Here is a 20905-nt window from a genome sequence, read left to right as displayed (position 1 = left end):
GTTATGCGGCAATTCAAAGCGATATTGACTATCGCATTCAGATAAATAAAGGAAGAATCTTAATAACCTCTTGAGAGACTGGAGTTTCCAAGCTCTGTTTGCATGGTGGAGAGCCACAAGGCAGAGGGGGAGGCAGCAGTTCTTTTTGGCCTCTCAAGGCCACCCTTGCCTTTGGCAATAGGGATTTGAGTTAGTGAGCGGTCCTGATACAAAATATGAGGACAGCCTGTTTCTAGGTGCCCCCTCATCTCTTCCCCACTCTGTTCCGGGTATCAGTTTTGCCAGAGACCAACTTTTGACAACTTGGGAAGGAGGGGCAAGATACTCCTGGTTACTCTCTCCCCTCCCATGGAGGATGCTGACTACTAGCTGCTTTGTTCCCTCCGGGACTAACTCCCAAAGATGATGACAGAGCTTTGGAGGAGTCCTGGGTCTCTACCATGGAGGAGGAGAGTTGAAGCTGCTGTGTTGCTGGTGTGTTTGTGCTTTTCTGGTACAGCTTTGCTGGATGAGTACCCCGAAGTAGGGATGATGTAACATGCTGCAGTGATTTGTCAACACAAGCAGTGGGGCTTGTCCATCGGTGGTCCAAACCTTAATGCGCCTGTGTATTTTTAGACCGCGGTTTGCCTGAAAGGGAATGGCAGCAAAGTCTTGCTCTTCCTCCCTCGGAGGGGAAGTGAGAGTGCAGCTCCAGGCCCGTTTCAAGCACTGGGACCTGGTTCCAGAGGCAGGTCTTGCTCTGCAGGCTGCTGGGCCTGGAGAGAAGGGCAGGCTGGAGGTAATCGGGGTGGCTTTGGGTGGGAGCGTTGTGCCTCCCTCCTACAGTAGATACACGGAGAGAAGGAACACGTGCAGTAGTGCTGGCTGTGTGCTCTGCTCTCCCCTCAGTTTTGGGGGGTACAGGGGACGGATGTACACTTCACTACCGGGGCAAGGGCGCTCTCTTGGATCCGAGTGACAGCTTTTCATCTTTGCTTCCTGTGGTTTCTCTCTGTAGAGCGACGTGGGAGAGCTCTGCAGTGCGTCTGGCAGAGGAGTCTGCTTAAAACTTTGCGCAGTAAGAGCTTAGCAGTGACCTCGCCGTTGTGAGGACTCTTTGGAGAGGCCGGTGTACTCATCTGCAGCTTTCTGCATGAGGGGATGAGCTGAGCTCTGGTAAGGTAACTGTCTAACCAAAGTTATTCTGAGTCTTTACAGGGCAGAAAACCGAAACAAATACTAACGCCGTTCAGGTGTTAAAGCTAACTGCTACTGCAGGCTCAGGTATCACTGCTTTGTTTGTTTGTTTTAGTGGTCGCTGTGCAAAAATACCTGCTGTTGATGTTTCTGCAGATGTTTCCCAACTTCTGGTTACAATAAAAACCTGTCGCACTTACGGACTTGTTATCACCCCAGGTTGAGCTGTGCAGGCAGCAGTCTAGCAGCAGACTAACTGCCTAACTCTGCAGTTAGCACAGACAACTGTTGTGGGGTTTTGCTTTGTTTTTTTAAATCCCAGAGCAATTGTTAAAAATAACCTAAAGGCATTTAATTAAAGAACATGCTCTCTTAGCATCATAAAACATACCATCAGTAAAGAACTTCTGTGCAAACTCCTAGTCTGAATCATCTCTTTGGTGTCCATCATTAATACTTATTATGAAGGAGTATTTAGCATTCTTTTCCTTTTTATGTTGTTGCATTACCAATTCTTTTCAGTTGATTCAATTTGGACATCCAATACATGGGGAGATCTGTCTTTTTCTGATTGTTTGGCAGGGATGCTTTAAAACTAAAACTAGAAAATCCTCACATTTGACCAGAGTTCAAAGACTTAAGGTTGGGTTTTATATGAAAATATTTCTAATAATTTAATGAACTCAAAATCCAGTGAAAACTTTGTATGCTTTTCTGTGTTTTTGTAAATCAAATAACTTTGTACAGAAACAGAAGTTCACTGGTGGGTTTTCGCTGTCTGGAAGAAAGAACAGCTTTCCCCCTCCCAGAAAAAGCCAAACTCAAACAACAAAACAGCTCTGGGGAAGCAAAACTGAATTTGAAATTTGATCAGACTCCATTCTTTTAAAATGGTAGATAAGTAAATGGTACATTATTGTAGGAGAGGAAAGTGCCTATATACTTGGAAAATACCTGTTTAGTTGTAGACTCTGTCACTTCTATTACCTCTCACAGGGAATGAAAATACTTTCAAACAGATTTTTGTACACGTTGGGGTCCTGCAGTGCGTATGGAACCGTTTGGAACCGGGTAGGAGACTGACTTGTAAAAGACTTGTAAAATACTCCCTGTCAGTGATTTACTATTCCCTCCCTTCCACTGTAGTTAAGCTTAAACGGGTTCGTGTTATGGATGGGCTGCATCTCGGGATGGAGAGTGCTAGCGGGTACAGGCATCTCTGACATCACCTGTGACACCCCGGCTGGGTATCGGTGTCACCCACTGTCCACTCTAGGAATGTAAGACATAATGTGGGGTCCTGTTTCAGATGGGGAAGGATTTAAGGCATTAAGTGAGGTGACACATGCCACCAGGAAATGACATAAGTGTAGTGTCACAGCGCAAGCAGCTTCTGCGCCGTTGCAAGGCCGTGTAACCGGCCTGCCGGGATCTAGTGGAATCAGTTCTAGGCAGGCCTTTAGCAAGACTCGTTTTGCCATCCCCCAGCACTCAGTCGGCATTAAGCATACAGAAACTCTTGTTGTGCCTAGCATCTGCGGAATCTTGGGCCAACGAGTGTGCCGTTTGGGGAAAATTCCTTGTGTTTGTTACGGAGCTGTTACCTGATAGTGTCTACGGATGTCCGTGCTGTGCTGGTCTTGTGAGAAGCAGTAGCTAATCGGTCCCCTTCGCCATCCTGCCCCTTTAATGATTTTTCCCTCCAGGGCAACACTTACTTTGAACCCAGAAAAGAGAGGTTTGGTGGCTCTTGCTCTGGCAAAACTCTGAGGTAAAGGTTGCTTCAAGTCCTGTACTGCTTAAAGTTATGCCTAAGCCGTGCCTGGTTTTGTATTAATTTTCCCCTGTGTGTACACACCCTTTGCTACTAGGTGGAAGACCCATGTAAGCAGATGTGTATGCTTGCCTACTTAAAGTGAAACCATTTTTTTTTTTTTCCTTTCTAATCTTCCAGTTATCTTGGGTGCTTTTGACTTCGTTAGATAAACAACTATTGGGAGGAAGTGTGATTTCAGAGTTTCCTTTGGAAAGTACCCAACAACCTTTGTACGTTTGTGCTTTCAATGGCTCAGCTTTAGCAACGTTGTGCATATTTTAGCTGGGTTTAATTTCTCCACTGCCTTTAAGGGCTTCTCTTTAGGTGTCTGGCTGCCTTAGGTACTCAGATTTCTTTTATATTTGATGCTACTTCTGTTAATTCTGTTGAGATCTTGTGAAGATCTTAATGCCAGTAAATAATCTGTCTACTGTGTAAATCTCAACTGCTGGTGTCTTAAATGGTTTATTCTCCCTTACAGTAACACCGCTTTCTACCTAAGTATATCAACCACAGACCTCACCGGACTTCACATTGCTCCATTGTAACTATAGCTCACACCCACTTGGATGAAATAAAACTCAAGAACCTCCTGAGGTAAGGGATGGCTTAAGACTTTTATCCCGCATTGGATATCCCTAAACTCCAGCAATCATGGCAGATATTTCCTGCACGGAAGGAGTCTCCAATGAGACAGTTGCCAATGCCAGTTCAGAATTCAGCTTGGAAGCAGACTTCCAGTATTCCCTGTTTACTGTCATCTACAGCATTGTCTTTGTGCTGGGACTGATAGAAAATGTTTTAGCTCTGTACCTCCTGTCCTGCAAAGTAAAGCACATTTCTCATTCCTATGTATACATGATCAACCTAGCTCTGGTAGACACCTTGTTTGTCTGTGTGCTGCCTTTTAAAATTCATTACCACCTGAATCGGAACAATTGGATCTTTGGTGACATGGCTTGTAGGCTAACGGGGACTTTGTACTATATCAACATCTATCTAAGCATTGCCTTTTTCACCTGCATTTGTGTTGATCGCTACATCGCGGTGTTGCACCCCTTCACGTACATCCAGATCAAAGTCATCCATTATGTGGTGGTGGTCACAGTCCTTTGGGTGGTTGCTCTCAGTGTCATGGCTCCACTCATCCTTGGAGGCCCCCTCCACAACAGTGGTCTGAGGAACACGACAGCATGTTTTGAGAACTTTACTACGCGTAGCTGGACTTCTCGCATGGCACCTTACAACATCCTGGCCTTAGTTTTTGGGTTCATGATCCCGTTTTCCATCATTCTGATCAGCTACCCTCTCATTGCTAGGAGGATCTCCCAGATTAAACGCAGCATTCGCAAGAAGAAGGCTCTGAGCACTATCTACATCATCTTGCTCATCTGTACTTTGTGCTTTCTCCCGTATCATCTCACCCACTTGCTCCACTTTTTAATGAGAACCCAGGTCATCCAGAACGAGTCGTTTACCAACTTGATCTACAAAATGCGCAGGGTCACCTTAGCCCTCGTGAGTTTCAACTGCTGCCTTAACCCATTCTTGTATTACTTCACCTCTTCCAGCAAGCAGTGGTACTTCAACTTCAAGGTCAGATTCAGGTCTAAAGTGGTGTACACAATCTGTGACCAGAAATTTGAGGAGTGCTCCTATGTTTATAAACCACAACGGAGACACGGAAATAAAAACCACAGGGATTGAATCAGCTGATCCACCTAAAGTAAGTACAGCATTCATCTGTCCAACTCTTTGTTTGAAAACAAACCTGTGAAACCTGCCGTGCTTTCATAGAGTCAGTGTTACATCAAGGCACCACTGGAGGGAAGTGCCCAACAGCTCTTTGTTTTTGTTAGCCAACCAGGACAGCACTTGCGGCTGCTGGATTCTCTGACAGTCCTAGATAGCACACGGTGAAACGTGTTTGTGTATGCTGATGTTTTGGTCTCCCTTTGTTTAACTTCGGGGTTGGTAGGAGAATGCAGGACTCTCTTCTGGAAAGCAGTACAGCCCGGGAAAGGGTTACTTGAAAGAAACCGGCCTCTGAATTGACACTAATGCTGAAAGCCGAGTGGATCAGGGCACTCCTTGGCTTTTCCCTATTTTGGAGGGATCCTGCGTGTTCTCCCTGGGGGTACGCTGGAGCCAGCTGGGTTCACAAACTCCTTTCTGCCTACGTTCCACAGCCAAATAAGGGCTTTGCCTCCCTTCTTGCGAATCAATCAGTTGGCTTCCTGAGGAGTATTGCAGTACAGGGTTTATAGCGTTGCGTGCCTATGGATTCAAGCTGGACATCTATTAATACAATTCCAGAAGAGAATCGATCCAAGTATTTATCAGTCTGTTAACCCTGTGCAGGACCAGCGGTAAACAAGCTCCTCTGGCCAGAGAGTCATGGAGGAAAAGTGCCAACTCCTACGGTAAAACTCCTTACACTGCATGGTCCTGTTCAAATGTCAAAGCTCTCTTTTTCAGTCACTGTGTTTACATCACAAAATGTTTCTGACCTGTTTCACACCTTCTCTTGTATTAATAGAACCCCACAGCTTCTGAAAACATCTGAGTTTTCCACCCTTTGAACCATGAGACTTTGGAGAGAATTTATCATTTGTGATTATGAAAGTCACCAGAAAACCACTGGCCTGGCTGACAAACCTGCTTAAAAGCCAACGGTTTACTTAAGAGGATGTGATTTTTGGTGATGGATACGCAGACACGCTGCTTTGTTCCTTCTCCTGCTGCCCCCAAACTTGTATCCTCTTGGCCTGGAAGATGGCTGAGCAGATGAGAACAGAAGGGAAATGGGTACAGGGCCTGGTTAACAGGAACAAGGTATGCCCAAACACAGCAACGTGCTAAATCGCTATTCCCGTTTCCCAGTGCGCACAATACAGGCTGAAAGTCACAATCTGACCTGGCCCCCGCCGCAGCTGGTTGGGGTTCCCAGGTGATGGGGGTGCTACTGCCACAGACCTTAAAGGAGGCAGGGTGGGGGGTTACTGGGGCAGCACTGCGTGGGGAGGTAAATGTCATGTGTCGCCATGATGCAGTAACTTCTCTTTGCACAACAGACACTGCAGCTTCTGCCTACATTCAGCCAATTTTCTAATGGTGGCTGACACCACAGGCTACTCTCTGGTAAAGGACAGGAAGAAGTAAGGTGTTTGGAAAGTAAGTGGGGGTGTAGGGGTATGTTGGGGGGTGTCTTGGTTTGTGGAGAAAAAAAAAAAACACAAAACATTAAGATGGTAAGCAAGGGTCTTGAATGTGGGAAGCTGTACTGATCAGTTAAAGCCAATAAATAAACTAGCAATCAGAGATACATGCAGAAAGCAAACCAAGAGCCAATATGAAACTACTGTAATAGCGCTGAAGCGCTGCGCTAGGTGGCTTTTGTGGGTGCAAGATTACAGGTGTTAGGCTGGGCCCAACGTCTGTTACTGCTACACGCAGTTTGAATCATGTTGAATGGACACCTAGTGCTAATGATGGGTCAGCCACTAACCTCTCCCTTTCTGAATTTTGCTCTTAGCTTGGAGGAATTTAAATGTGAGAAAACCTGTTCAAACTTTTCCAAAATATCTGACTGGGCTTGGTAAACCAATTGCAAATCCTTGCACTTCTAAAATGGAGCTGAGAGCCTCTGAGGGAATAGTAGGACAAATTTAATCTGTTACCTTTCATGAGATACTGCTATTTTTGTCCTATTTATAGACTACAGTAAAACTTCCCTGCACTGGAGGGACTGTTCTTTCCAACTAAGCACACTTTTTATCCTCTGGACAGAGGAAGGAAGACTTACTAGATTCCATCTAGGAGTTGCAGGCTTGTCAGCTGTCATTGAGGGAAGTATGGATAATAAAAATGATGCTGCTGGGTAAATAGCACATTTAAGCCGTTATACTCTTGCTTCCATTATACTTATACTTTGTATTTCAGTTGTGAAGCTTTGAAAGCTCCTTGTTTCACTTGGCACTGCTGTGGTTTTAAGGGAAATGAGCTGTGGGAGGGGAATACTACTGAATATCTTCCACCTTACTGTGAGCAACACAAAGCTTGTTCCTCAGGACTCTTTAAAAACAGGCTCTAATGACTTCCTGGACAGGTGGGTTTCCCAGGTGGAAGATCACAGTACTGCTGAATTATCTACACTGTCACTGCAGTAATTGGACAAACACTGTAATTCCTTTATTAAACAAAACCAGAAAAACACATTAAGAATGTAAACAAAATAAAATGTAAATCTCTCTAAACCACCCCTGTGCCTGCTGCTCTGTTGCTCACGCTGTACTCTGTGGCAGTCCTTTTTTCAGAAGGGATGTGAGATAGCTGCCCAGCTCCTCATCCTAGAGAGAACAGAGAGGATGAAAGCAATCTTCCCATCTGGTGCAATAAACTCAACTCTGGTACCTAGAAATAAGACTGAAATAATTCTTGGACCCAGCAAAATCCAATGTTAGCAGTGGTCAAAACCTGAAACCAATGCAGTTAGCACAAATGGGCTGTTTTTTCAAAATACCAGTGTGACAAATGGGAGTTTTAAAGTAGGTGTCTGGACCTGAGGTGTCTCTTAAGGAAAATGAAAGCAAGGAATAAAGAATCATTGTGGGTTGTGTTGCTTTGTCCTCAGGAGGGTAGTTGCTTGCTGTAAAGAAAGCATTTGAAAATAACAGCCATTGAAAGGAAGAAAACATAACTGTCTAATCTTACCACAATTTTGTGTTAACCAGCAGAAAGCTAGCTGTTCGAAGTTTTATACCTAAGAAATACAATACAAAGTACCTCCACATGCTTATGGCAGTAGTGATACAGCTGAGAGTTTATAGCACCCAGCTTCTAGTGTCCTCAAAACACAGATGTAATTGTAATTAACCATAACTGTATTAAATGTAAATACTCCAGATAGTTGCTTTGAGTTCAGTGATCCCAGAGAAAACTGACTCAGTAGAGTGCCTGTAAAATGATCTGTACTAAACCTATAATGGTAAAGAAATAGCAATGACTCACCTCATCTTCTTCAAAAACAGAGTGACGAAGCCTCACCCCTACATTAGCAACCCCCAATGTAGGGCAGCTTTGGACTGCAAGGAGTTAAGATCAGAGTTGTTTGAAAATTATGTCTTCAAGTATTCCTACCTGGTAAGTCCAGGATACGAGCAGAACTTTGGTTCCTTGATCCTCTGAGTGTGCCGTGGCTTGGATAAGAATGGACTCGACTGTTATAGAACCGTCAGGGAGATGCTGCACTGAATAATCTTTCAGGACCCTGGTAAAAGAGAAGAGACAGGATTTATTTTGGATGGGACGCACACACAAGCTGAAGGGTCAGCCCCTGTAGCTTTGAATCCCCAACACCAGCATGTTGTTATTACTTTTAGCTGTATCTGAGCCAGCACCCGCTGCCAAAGGAAGGGAGAATGGGGCTGATTCATAGCTTGCTTATTTTGATGCTGATATTAATCAGGCAGGGTTTCCTACAGAATTTTATTTCTGGCTTTCATGATAGCTGTAGCTCCAGTCTGAACCCTGTGCATCTGAGCAAAGGACTACTCCCAGAATCAACCAGCAGCCTGTAGGAAGAAAACAACTTTTAAGGTTCATCTGCTGCTAGCTTTAGAATAGCTTTAAGAGGTGTCCTGACCCTAGGCTTGATAGTACAACTGTTTGGAGCGAGACTAACTTCATCTAGAAGCAGTAGTAACAGCAACAAGGATTTCAGGGGGCCTGCTCTAGCTTGGTAAAGACAATGACCTCGTAGGCTGATTGCCCGCCTCTGTTACTGCAGTGTAACTGCGGCTTTGGTTACCTTAGCTATATAGATTAATAAAATCTAGAGCAGTTGTGTCTTCTGGGCTGCAGAGAATTTTCTCTTAATAACTCTTGGGGGCTGGTCTGGAAAGCCAGAAGTAGGGGGCGTTTGAGCTTATCATTATTAATATAGGTAGTACAAGCCCATCCCTAGCAGGAAGAAAACAAACGCAGCTAAGAACAGACTTACCCTTTGAGATGGTTGTATACACGAAGCACTGTCTCATGTTCTTTCCGTGGATCCTGAATGTGAACACGGCAGGTGAAACGCAACTGATGTTCTGCAAGGCCCAGCTCCTTCAAAGCCTGCTCAGGAGAAACCAGTCGGAAGCTCTGCAGAGGAAAAGTACAAATCCATTATAAGCTATTTCTTTGCACTTTCTGAAGTTTTTTATTCCTCCTCTGTCAGCTGCACACAGGTATGTGTTCATCACTGCAAAACTTCAGCGGGTAAGATCATTCCTTTTCAGTCTCTGAAATGTCTGAAGACCTTTCAGTTACAACTGCAAGCAGTAACAGCTAGGCATGAGCATAAAACGGACAGAAAAGGTGGAGGTAAGATGGTGGCAAAACGTCCACCTAAATAATCGTACCACTTCTTTATTTCCCAAAATTAAAGTTGGTTTAACCTCTTTGTCAGGGGAAATTATTTGTTTAAATATAAGTATGAGGTTCCAGAGTAACAACTCCTCCCTTGGGACCTTTCCATCTTTGTCCAACAAACTGAAGTTTACCACCAGCTGGCTGCTGCTTGATTCTTTTCATTTTTACAGGCACAGTGAATCAGAAACACCACAGCCTCCTTGGAATGGCTGTAGCTACACCCAGTAGGCTGCAGCAGGCCAGAGCAAAAAACAGACTTTGAACTGAAGTAGCTCTTCAAATTTACCCATTTCCTGTGACTTCATCTGTAAGCGTTCGTGAGGCTGATCAGTAAAGTCTACCTCCACACCTCCCTGCTCACGGATAGCAAGATACTAGTTCTGAAGTTGTAGGACTAGTGAAGACTATCAGTCAAGACAACTGACAAGCTAGAGGCTGTCTTACAGATTAATCTTGCCAGGTATGCTCTTACTGGCCTCCTTCCAAGAACCGAGGCCTGCTTACCTTTGGTTTAGTTCCTTGTTCAGCCAGACCTCAGGAATTAGAACACCACACATTCACAGGACATGAGACAAACATAAGAACTTTTTTACTTACATTATCCTTCATAATTAATGTGCCATGCATTAGCTTTGGCTTCTTGACATCTGGTAAGAGACCTAAACCAAGGTCAATGGAAGAGAAAGACAGCATGGTTAATGATGATGTGCTTATTTTTCACACAAGACAACTGCTATAGCACTTAATAGACTGCTGGGGTTCAGAGACTAAGATGTTACATCTTTGTTCTGTCTGTGGCTACATGGTGCTTAAACCATGATCAGTGTTCTAGACACATAAGAAACCATGCTTAGTAATACAGAACAGCTACCTCTCTTCCCATATCACTTCCTGGTTTGAGAGGTTTTAGATTTTTCTTAAATTTGGTTTATAAAAGTAATTCCAGTTTTCACAGACCTAGCTAGTAAAAGCATACATGGACTTTGTTTTCAAAGGTTGTGCGTGCGTGTTTGGTTTTAAACGTTAATGAATACACAGTCACAGCATAGTAGCTGTTTCATTCCAGAGGAAGCCCCCTCAACCACCAAATGCTCGTTAAAACCACTAAATGCTCATAAAGTCTGTTCTTTTACAGGAAGCACTGCTGTAAGTCACCATTGCTACAACTGGCCCTGCACCACTGTTTCCACCTAATACAAGTACTATACAAGACAGGGGCAAGGCCAAAAATATTAAATTCTTGGTTGAAAAATGCATCACCTATTGCTGTTTCCCTCTTCAAAAGTCCCAGGGATATGTCCACTGGGATGCTGGGGTTGGTGAATATTGTTGTGGTCTCTCCATTTGCAGGCATGTAGCAGTTGACATCTGCAATGTAAACAACCAGTGTCAGAACGATTGCTTGCTGCAGCAGGATTTCCAATCCCAGACTCTCAGTTCACCCACAAGCAGCGTGCAAGCATCCCTAGACTAGATGGTGCTGTGATTTTGGCAGAAGCCTAGGGCAGCTGTTCAGGACAGGAAGTGAAGTTTAACAGCAGTTGGCTGAAATTTAGTACCAGGGAAAGAGATGAAAAGTAGAACTGCTGCTCAGACTTAAGGCTAACAACCTTATCAGAACCATCAAAACCCCAATGAGGCAATACCTACTAGCCCAGCTATCCTTAACTCCTTGTGAAGGGTAAAAACAAAACAGACTGCAACAAAACTGCCTGCACTCTGACATTGATAACAAATTTCTGTGAAGAAACCTGCAGAGAGTGAGTAACCAGCCAATCTGAATTCTGTGCTTTCTCATCATTTAAGAGCAACTATTTCCAAGGAACTCCCGCCCCCCCCGGAGCTCATCTGAAGTTGCTAATTTATGATTTCAGATGTACCCTGCTCACCTCGGCTTCTTTTAAGAGTCTAACTAACTGAATTTGTATTTCCTAAGTGCTGAACTATAACAACGCAAATATATCAAAACCACTTTTACCAAATAAGCATTAAAATTAAATAGGCTTAACCTGTTAAGTAAGATATGTTATAGATACTAGTTTCTTGAGAGTGACTGGTCCTGCAAAAGTTGCAGTATGCCCAACTCTATGCTGACGTCCAGTGGATTAAGTATGTGAACTTTAATGTCCACCACCATTCCCTCTTCAGTACCAACACTATACGTACGAAATTCCTGTTCTATTTTCTGCTTCAGAAACTCCATTTTCTTTGCTTCACCATGGACCAGGAGAACATTTCGTGGCTCAGCCTGGCGAATCAGCTGCATTATTCCCTTGGCATCCGCATGGGCGCTGAAGGACATGTACTCCACCTGCATCTTTACTTCTAACTGGGGGGGAGCAGAAAGGACAGGCTTTGTGAATCAGGAACTGCTTTGGCTCACTACAGCTTGTATAGCACACACAAACAGACCCAGACTCCTCTGTATTTAGTTTGAAGAGGGAAGCAGAACACCTGAATTGGAAAATGAGGTTGCAGCAAGAGCTGCTTATCAGCAGGAACTGAATATGATGCTGTATAGAAAAGCTTTCAAGAACTTAAAGGATCAAACTGCTCAATTTCAGAGCACAATACTTGTGCCAAAACAAATCAATACTTAAGAACAGTTGGTATCAGTTTTTTAATATCCCCATCTGCCTAAAAATGTATCATTTTTACCTATCTGACTATATGGTGCCTAGTTATTAAACATTAAAATATGTCCCCGACAAAGTCTTATGGCAGAAAAAGACAGACTGTTGCAATGTAAAGGGGAAAAAAACCCCTAGTCCAACCCCAAAGAAAATGTTACTTGGATATTTTCAATGTTGTATGTGGTATATTCCCATTACAAGTACATAGTATCTAACTACCACCTAAAGTTCTGAAGAACTTCCCCCAAATGATCTTCCTTCTTGAAAATAAAACTTACTATCTGTCTTCCTTCCATTTCCAGCTTGCGCTGTCCACTCAGAATCTTATGGCCCACAGTTCCCTGCACACAGTAGCCTGGCATGATGACCTGAGAAGGAAACCAGAAAAAACTACAAACTCTGCACATGGACTGTGCATAGCACGGCTGTTGTAAACATAAAAATAGCCACAAATGCCTAATACTGCTGTACGTTTGTGTTCTTCCTGTCTTACGGAATACCATCCACTGGAAAGCTGCTTGCTTTGTTCTGCAACTTGTGGGAATACCCAACTCCAGAACGCACATGAAAATTAAATTAGAAAGCAAACTGCTGAAATCTACACACCACTAAATAAGAATTAATGTCTGTTATTCAACTATCTTTGAAGCAGCTTCAAATTAATGAAAGTACTTCTGAAAATAAAATCTCCCACAAGCTCCTGAGACACGTACCTCCTCTGCTTGCCCTGTTCACACATGGCAAAGAAAATTCAGAGCCTGAATCCCAGGCTGGTTCACGAGAGGACTCGTGTCATTTAACCTTAGATGCTCAGGAAAAGCTTTCCTGCAACCTTTGTTCTTATGACTGTACCACGATCACATTAACACAAAACATCACTCGAGGAAACAAAATTTCTTACCATGTTCTTTTCGTTCCCTGCCCATTTCCTGAAGATCTGAAGGGACTGTCCCGCATGAAGCATGCCAGGGGTTGCAAACACAACCTAGAATTCAAAAATACGCCAAGAATCACAACAGAAAACAGGGTTTTTTCCATTACTTATTAGTTACCCTAAAACTGTGGAGAGTATCCGCTAATACACATCACGGCACGCTTACTACATCAAAGCTCTAATGAGGATTTTTGCTGTTTTATTTTCCAAACCTTGCCTAATTTTCACATAAGCTCAACTACTGTTTTAGGAAATTCTTATGAGCATCCGTGGTATCTGATAAAAACTTTGAACAGTTTTATAATGGTACTATCATGTTCAACAGATTCCTCTTTCAGCTGCTGCCTAATAAACCAGTCAGAAATAAAATCAGCAATAAGAGATTGTGTTGTAAAGGATCTGTCTCCTGACGCAAGTCAAAAGAATATACTGTAAAAGTTATAGTTTAAATCAGGTCCAGAGCTATAGATTATATGAACATGCAATCAATTTTTTTATTTTCTCTGGGCATTTTACCTTTACTAAAATAAAGATAGAAAGATCTTTAGTAGTTCTACAGATAAAAGCATTCGGACGGTCTTGCCACAAAAGGGTTTCAGACAGGATGCTGATATTAATGTTAATATCATAATCCCATATCCCCCCCAATAATGGGGCAGAGGATACTTAGCTTTTGCAGACTGCCTGTTTGCCTTAGCCAGGAACAGAGTGGTATAAAAACAGCTCCCTGACACTACACATCTCTCTATCCCCTTGTTAATGCCCACCTACCATAGGCCCCGGATTGTCTGCAAAGGCCCGATCAAATGCTTTGATGTGTTTGAATTCAAACATGTTCCTCTGCACAAATGTTTTCCGAATCTTCTGATTAGTCCAGGTGATGAAAAGCTTGTAATAATGATTGGCCTTCTCCGTCAGTCCCGTTGAAAAATAAATTGGAGCCTTCAAGTTCATTCTTTCCCTGTAGAAAGAAGCGTTCCAGATACCTGTGAGGGTCAAATCAGGATCCTGGCTATCTATGCTGAAAGTCCATAAACCTATGTAATCTCCAAAGATTTTTTGTGCACGCCCTATTCTCAATGAGCTATAAATCAGTATTATGACAATGCTATGTTACTATGCACTAACTTACTACAAAGTAGGCTTTAGTCCAATTCTCCTTCTCACCTGCTACAGACAACTACTTCTATTATAAATATTAATCATTCTGGTATGGGAATTAAAACCAGTAAAATTTGGTATTATCAAAAACATTTCCACACAATGTTTATACATAAGTTGGAATACTTGTTCATCCCTCCTCCTCCTATGAAAACAGTTTGTGGCAAAGATGCAATCAAGTTTTTTAAAGAACAGTTGATCCTGAATGGGAGAGAAGTGGAGAATAACTCTGGATAAGAAAATGGTTAGTTTACTGCGAGCCGGGAACACTGGGAAACATACAGAAAGAAGTAATTCCACAACTGCCAGCATGGGCCAACACACAGAGAAATACTAGTAAGAATATATGTACTAAACAGACATGAAGGAATCACAGAAACCTGCCAGGACCACAACATAAGGACAAAAAGGTGATGGTACACATACAGTAGAGACTGCACTCACCAGAAAGTTTCCAATAAAATGCAAAGTTCCTGGGCACGTCCAAGGGCAAAAACTGGGATAAGAACCTGCAAGTGAGGTATGATTTACAGTCTGTGAAACCCAAACGGCGTGTAAATGGCCTTGTAGCATTATCATTTCTGAACAAGTCATAGAATCATAGAATATCCTGAGTTGGAAGGGACCCATAAGGATCATCGAGTCCAACTCCTGGCTCCACACAGGACCAGCCAAATCAGAACATATGACTGAGAGCGTTATCCAGACACTTCTTGAACTCAGTCAAGCTCGGTGCTGTGACCACTTCCCTAGGGAGCCTATTCCAGTGCCCGATCGCCCTCTCAGTGAAGTCCCTCAGTTCCCTCTCATTTTCTGATACTCCTTTGCTGATCTTTCTTTCCACAGGAATGTGTTCTGCAGTTTTGGAATGAAAGGCACTGATATTTGACAAGCACCTATCTGCTTGGCTAAGACCTCAGTTTATACATACTGAGGAAAGTCTCTGGCAGGACATGGTGCTTATGAATATATTCAGTTCTGTTCTGTCCTGGATAATATAAAAACAGGTTGTCCAGAGCAACAATTCTGGTATTATTTATGGAAATGGACACTAAGATGAGTGTTTCTGTCCTTGATCACTTTGTCTGTGCTGGGGTAATTACAACCCTCCTCCCTCCGCAAATGAAACACTAGAGGAAAGAACGTACAGCTGTTTCTATTTCCAATGTTTTCTTCAGTTAGGTGCTATCACTTGGCAGCAAAAAAGTTTACCACTACTCATTTGTTTTCCAGATCCAGTGGGAAAGCTATTATCCACTACTTAATGGAACTGTTTAGCAAATCACATCCATTACCAAGAGACTCACCCTCTTTTCCACAGGCAAGCCTGCATTTTGCCCCTACTAAGACAAGAACAGTAAATAAAATACAGGGCTTGGGGTTACTATAAATTTTAACCAAAATGCAATTCCAGTTCTGCACGTACAATCAACAGTCAGACTAACCTTCCATTTAATCAAGTTAAATGAACTAAGTCCTGGGAATCTAGAACCAGATTCTTAGCTACAGTAAAATCAGTAAAACTTTGCTGTGTTCCAAATTTCCACTTCTAGTTCCACTTTCTGAGGGGTTATAATGTCTCTTTTTATAAAGTCTTTTCCTAGGCATGCTCAAAATGGGGTGTTAATGAAAAAGAGGATCTCCAAAAAAAAAAAAAGTTTTATATTAGCAAAGATAGGGGCTAAGCTCTAAGAAACAGAAAAGACTGAGTGAAATTCTAAACCAGTAATGGACTGATACAACTAACGGCCATGTTACAATGCTATCATCATATATTCTGTGTGCTTTGTGGCTAGCTGAAGTTGCACGTATCAAATCACACTGGACTGGAACAGGCTTACCCAGGCAAAACAGCCAGGCAAGTGAAAGCCACAAACAAGGTACTGAAGCATCATTTACTGTACGGCAAACACGTATCTCCCAAGCGCTTGGAGGGGTTTTATAACAGACAGGACAGTGCTGAACAGCACAAAGCATGACACTGAACAGACAGACCTGGCTACACTGGAAATCATTTCTGATGAAGTCATTGAACAGTCAGTCTCAGTTTCTTCATTTACAGGACTAAGAGGATGCTTCACTATACAGGATGCAAATCAAGTTAATTTTGCCTTTATCCTCCATATTTCCAGACTCTAAGAACTGCATTTCCCTTACTGTCTCATTAACTTCTGGTTTGGTTTTCCTCTTAATTGAGGTGTTCAATATTCTGTCTTTTAAAGTACAAATGGAGAAATATAAAAATGCCTTCCGTTTCATGTAGTAGTCATACACAGGTACCTGAGTTAATCAGCAGTTACACAGACTACAGAGCCAACAAAGAACTTCAGAGAGGAAAAGACACATCACTTCAGATTATCAAAATGCCGTACCTTCCCTCCTCTTTCTACAGTCTCATGAACTTTCTTCAAGAAATCTCTTTCTCTGCAGCGTTTGGAATCTCTGATAGTTGTGGCATAGGTGGATTCAGTTATTAATAAATCTGGGCGACACTTATCGATCCAGGCAGCACTAAAAGAAAAGGAATTTTAAATAAACATTCAAATTAAGAGATGGTATCTAGCATTTCTGATCTGCAGGTCTCAAAGATGGGTGGAGTGCATCACTGTTTGGACTTGCAGATAGGAAAACAAGTACACAGATGCGCATCGGCTTGCCCAAAGTCACCTAGGAGGACCAGTACTCCTCTCTGTAGGCCATGCTTTCTTTAAATGAATCCAGCTCAGAATAGAGACTACAGATTTTGAAAAGAAATTCTTCTCCAGTCTATTACTTGTTTTAAATGCATTAAAATATTATTCTAAATAGCATATTACAAATTGCTCATATATACCAATAAAAATAAAATGAAACTTAGAGTTCACGATTAGCAATCTTAGAAAGTAAATACATTTAAAAGATACCATGACAACAAAACATTTTAAACATTTAAGTCCAATTATTACATAGCCTTAAAAATAGATTAATTAAGTATACAGAAGATTATTACGTTAAGGTCTATCTGGAAGAATCAATGTAAATCTGTTCATTCTCGTAATTCGAAATTGCGTTTATCTTTCCAGCAAAGACATCGTTAAATGTTCCAGTCTCCTAACACAGAATCAATGCTGTTAAGGCCCTAGCATTAACAGAAGCTGTGCTAAAATCTTCCTGTCAAATATATATACACAATTCCTAGAAACTCAGCTTCCTACTTACCCTAAATGTCTGTCTGGTGTCATGTTATAATCACCCTAATGGAAGAAGAAAAATCCGTTAATATTCTCAAGGTAATGGCCATTAAAAGGAAACATGGGTATCTAAAAATATCGTTGTGCATACTTACAGTGTACACTACTGACTCGCACCCAACCTTAATCTGGAACATGGCTGCTCCTAGCACGTGCCCTGCATAGTACGCCTTAATCTCCAGCTCCTCATCCACCTGCACGAACAGGCAAACGCTGCATTACTGCACGCATTTAAACAAACTAAAACTGCTCTGCCTTCTACAACAATCCAGTTGGTCTGATCCAAGAGTACACAGAAATGATCGTTTACCTGAACTGTCTGGTGAAGATGCACAGCAACCACTTTTTTCATACAGTCTTTAATCATTTGGGAAGTGAAGAAGTTAGTTTCCCCTTTCTTATCTACAGTTATTTTCCTGTAGTCCTCCAGGAGGATGGGACAGATGGCCTTGGTAGGATGCGTCATGTAAATGGGCCCATCGTAACCAACCATTTCGCTGAAATACGGTAAAGCTCCACAATGGTCCAAGTGAAAGTGGCTGCAAAAAGACACAAAGGATAAGGTTAAATCATTAAATATGAACAATGGACTTACAACATGTTTGGGTTGCTAGGGACAGTATACAAAGCTTTCCTGTTTCCCATCTGAGCTCTGACAAGGAAGGAAGCTTTCTCACCTGATGATCACGCAGTCTAGAAAGTCAGTCAGCCTTCCATTCTGAGTGATATACGAAAAGTCAGGAAAGCGTCTCTGCAAAGACATGAAAAAACAGGCTATCCGTTATGAAACAAAGCCAGTTAATACTACATTACTAGTCCAACAAAACAATGGTGTGAACAACCTGAAACACTCAAAACTATAATCCACCTCGAGGCAAAACTGCAATAAGGCCGAAGACTGCACTAGCGTCAGCAATATGGTAAGAGCTGCAGGCGACACCATCAGCATTTATGTGCAGGAAGAATCAAAGAGAAACAGGGAGGGAGGGTTGCCAGAGGACAGACAGGGAAACTGACCTTGCAAATAAATAAATCATAGCCAAGTTTGTCTTCAGAGTAAAACAGGCGACCAATGCGTTTTAGCTTACCCACAGGCATTAAGGCAGAAAGCCTCAAAACCTTTTCTATAGTGGCACATTTGCTGTATCACGCTTTAACTCTATCTTGCAGAATGTTTTTGCTGTTATTTGTTTCCTACTAGTATCAGGTGATCAAACATCAGGAATATTTCCTAGCTCACTCGCTTTCTGAAGCATCAGATGCGTGGTGTGGATCCCAGAAGTAATGAACTGCCTAAAACCAAGCATCATGTCAAGAGCAGTCTAGCTGAGAAGATTAATGCTTTACAGCATAGAAGACACCTGCCCATATGAAATACAGAAAGGCCAAAACCACCAGAATAGAATAGAGCGTTCACAGCTTGCTTAGTATTTTTTCAAAGACTACAACCCAGAGAAAGGACGACTGGATAGTGGCACTTCATAGACCAGGAATACTCAAGGGGATGTACCTCTTGCACAGGAAGGCAAGACTTTGAAGGGGCAATAGTAGTTCATTCTCTGCCACAATCCAGCTCCAGGACTGGCTGATACACGTGCTCAGTAACATTGCGCACACGCCACGTAAGATGAGTCGGGCAATGTTCAAATAAAAGGGAATAGACTGGAAAAAGGAACCAGGAGCCCTGCTGGGGAAATGTCAGACAGATACACCTTGAAAGCATCTCTACACAACATTCAGGCTTCTCCACCATACTCACATCATCGTTGTAGCCCATGTGCATCCCACAGTCAAGCATCACATTTTTCCCAGCAATAGACACAAGGATACAGCTGCGCCCCACATCCTGGCCAGCTCCTGGACGCAAGCAAAAGACAGACAAGTCAGACATCCCTAGAAATATTCACAGTCGCTTCAAAAGAGAAGCATTTAAAGGTCTGTACAAACTTCCTAGCCCTCTTTTGATGCAGGAAAAGACTACGTCCTTTCTTCCAAGCTAGCAGATCTGTTAGAGGGTAAGCAAACATGAACTGACTTACCCCGTTCCCTGAGCTCGTGAAAGCGCCTTCCAGCTGCAGCTGCAAAACTACAGTAAACACAGCACTGCGTCCAAACCCATAACCAGTTCAGATGCAGGTAACGTTTGTTCTCTGCCTACTGCTGGGCAGTCACAGCTACACAGTTTCAAGCAAGAGCAAAATAATCTCTTATCTGGAAAGGATTAGCACGGAACTCAAAGTTCCCAGAGCTCTGCACCTCCCCAGGTACAGACCTTCATTAAGCTCTAGCTAAGTTCATTCTGAGCCAGAAAACTACCCATCAGGATAAAGCGGTTCTCCTGTTTGGCACATTGTCTGCTTTCTCAGTACGTAAACACATCTCAGCAGTTTCTGTGCAACCCATAAAAGAGGGGGTGGAAAAAAGAGGAAAAATTTGCTTCCTGTGGATCTTTAGCACTGTTAAGTGAACTAATACTCTATCTATACTGTACAATACTACAACACCAGTACATGAGTACGTATTAATGAACCAAAACTGAGTTGTCAGACTGTTCAAGTCTTACTTGCTTGAAAGACAAAAGGGGGACAATGACATACTGACAACAATTACGTTAAGACGCTGTGCAACTGTATCGTGTATTGCAGTACACCACCACGAGCAGTTTTTGTGGCACAGAAAGGCACATACATCTCCAGCTGCCTAACACGTTACTTTGAATTCCAAATTCTTAAGTTTTTCAGTATTTCTAATTCAGGACGATTTTAGACTGGACTTACCCAAGGGAGTGACTTTTATTTCAGGCATTTTAACAAACTCTAAATCTCAAACTGCATGGTAAATTATTTTGGCAACAGCCTAACGGGATCCACAAAAAGAAGCGAAGATGTAGGTGTTTTTACCGCCGCCATTTCAAGTATTTTTCAGTAACGAGCACAACACTTGAGCAGAGGCCCAACTCCTTCCTAGAGGGAAGACAGCCAGAAAAATACAAGTCAGATGAACGCAGGGATGATTAACAACAACTAGAAATTCACGCCTGCCCGCCTTCGATCACCACCACCGCTACCCCCGACGTGGCTGGGAGGGCAGCAGAGGAGCGGGCTCCCCCCACACACACCGGCCAGCCCTCCGCCGGCCGTATTTGTTTTATTCACGCCACTCACGCCGCCAGGTTTCCTCACCGAGCCTGCCGGTCCCAGCCCCGCTCCCCAGCGCTGACCGGAGGCGACGGCTGCCCCGGGCAGGGAAAAACCTGCGTCAGGCCGCAGGCAGGGCCGGCCCCGGCGCTCCCGTCAGCCCTGGGCCGCAGGGCCCCGACCTCTCACCTCCCCAGCAGCGCAGCACACCCGCCCCGCCCCGCCAGCAGCAGCACGGCCCCGGAGCGGAACACCCCGGCCCGGCAGCAGGGCCCCCGCCCACCGCGGCCCTAGCAACGGCCGCCCGGCCCGGCCCTCACCGCCGCGCCGGGCCTGCTCCTCGGCGCCTCTGCGCATGCGTAGCCACCCAGCCCGGCAAGGCCCGCCCTCTGCGCCGCGAC

At 43.4% G+C, this 20905-nt stretch overlaps 2 protein-coding genes across 9 annotated transcripts; one reads left to right on the top strand and one right to left on the bottom strand.

The window, feature by feature from the left end:
* The first annotated feature begins 4 nt into the window (after nucleotides 1–4).
* LOC104640290 (lysophosphatidic acid receptor 6-like) lies at nucleotides 5–7254 on the top strand. 5 transcript variants are annotated; one of them, XM_075772952.1, is made up of 3 exons: nucleotides 5–1158; nucleotides 3477–4721; nucleotides 5535–5689. In XM_075772952.1, the coding sequence occupies exon 2, from the start codon at nucleotides 3650–3652 to the stop codon at nucleotides 4700–4702; it is 1053 nt and encodes a 350-aa protein (XP_075629067.1). In that variant the 5' UTR covers nucleotides 5–1158; nucleotides 3477–3649; the 3' UTR covers nucleotides 4703–4721; nucleotides 5535–5689. The 5 variants fall into 5 exon arrangements, 4 of the variants coding, with proteins under 4 accessions (XP_075629067.1, XP_075629065.1, XP_075629064.1 ...); XM_075772950.1 differs by having other exon boundaries at nucleotides 6–522; nucleotides 1001–1158; nucleotides 3477–5689; XM_075772949.1 differs by having other exon boundaries at nucleotides 6–522; nucleotides 619–1158; nucleotides 3477–5689.
* On the bottom strand, nucleotides 7162–20892 carry INTS11 (integrator complex subunit 11). 4 transcript variants are annotated; one of them, XM_075772942.1, is made up of 18 exons: nucleotides 20825–20892; nucleotides 20145–20330; nucleotides 19127–19224; nucleotides 18045–18118; nucleotides 17678–17906; nucleotides 17463–17561; nucleotides 17336–17370; nucleotides 16510–16648; nucleotides 14582–14646; nucleotides 13748–13937; nucleotides 12944–13027; nucleotides 12321–12410; nucleotides 11576–11738; nucleotides 10670–10777; nucleotides 10007–10068; nucleotides 8997–9139; nucleotides 8135–8264; nucleotides 7162–7344 (listed from the first exon to the last, which is right to left on the bottom strand). In XM_075772942.1, the coding sequence occupies exons 2-18, from the start codon at nucleotides 20170–20172 to the stop codon at nucleotides 7279–7281; spliced, it is 1803 nt and encodes a 600-aa protein (XP_075629057.1). In that variant the 5' UTR covers nucleotides 20173–20330; nucleotides 20825–20892; the 3' UTR covers nucleotides 7162–7278. The 4 variants fall into 4 exon arrangements, with proteins under 4 accessions (XP_075629057.1, XP_075629060.1, XP_075629058.1 ...); XM_075772945.1 differs by having other exon boundaries at nucleotides 20715–20838; XM_075772943.1 differs by lacking the exon at nucleotides 20825–20892 and adding an exon at nucleotides 20532–20796.
* Nucleotides 20893–20905: the final 13 nt, after the last annotated feature.

The sequence above is a fragment of the Balearica regulorum genome, chromosome 21 (genome assembly GCF_011004875.1).
Source record: "Balearica regulorum gibbericeps isolate bBalReg1 chromosome 21, bBalReg1.pri, whole genome shotgun sequence".
NCBI lineage: Eukaryota > Metazoa > Chordata > Aves > Gruiformes > Gruidae > Balearica > Balearica regulorum.
This window is presented reverse-complemented; position numbering and strand designations above follow the sequence as displayed.

Coding starts and splice junctions, on each gene's coding strand:
- LOC104640290 (XM_075772952.1), top strand. CDS start 3,650: ATGGCAGATATTTCCTGCACGGAAGGAGTCTCCAATGAGACAGTTGCC.
- INTS11 (XM_075772942.1), bottom strand. CDS start 20,172: ATGCCTGAAATAAAAGTCACTCCCTTGG. Junction 19,225..20,144: donor AATAAAAGTCACTCCCTTGG/GTAAGTCCAGTC, acceptor GCTTGCGTCCAG/GAGCTGGCCAGGATGTGGGG. Junction 17,371..17,462: donor GCGAGTCAGTAGTGTACACT/GTAAGTATGCAC, acceptor TTCTTCCATTAG/GGTGATTATAACATGACACC.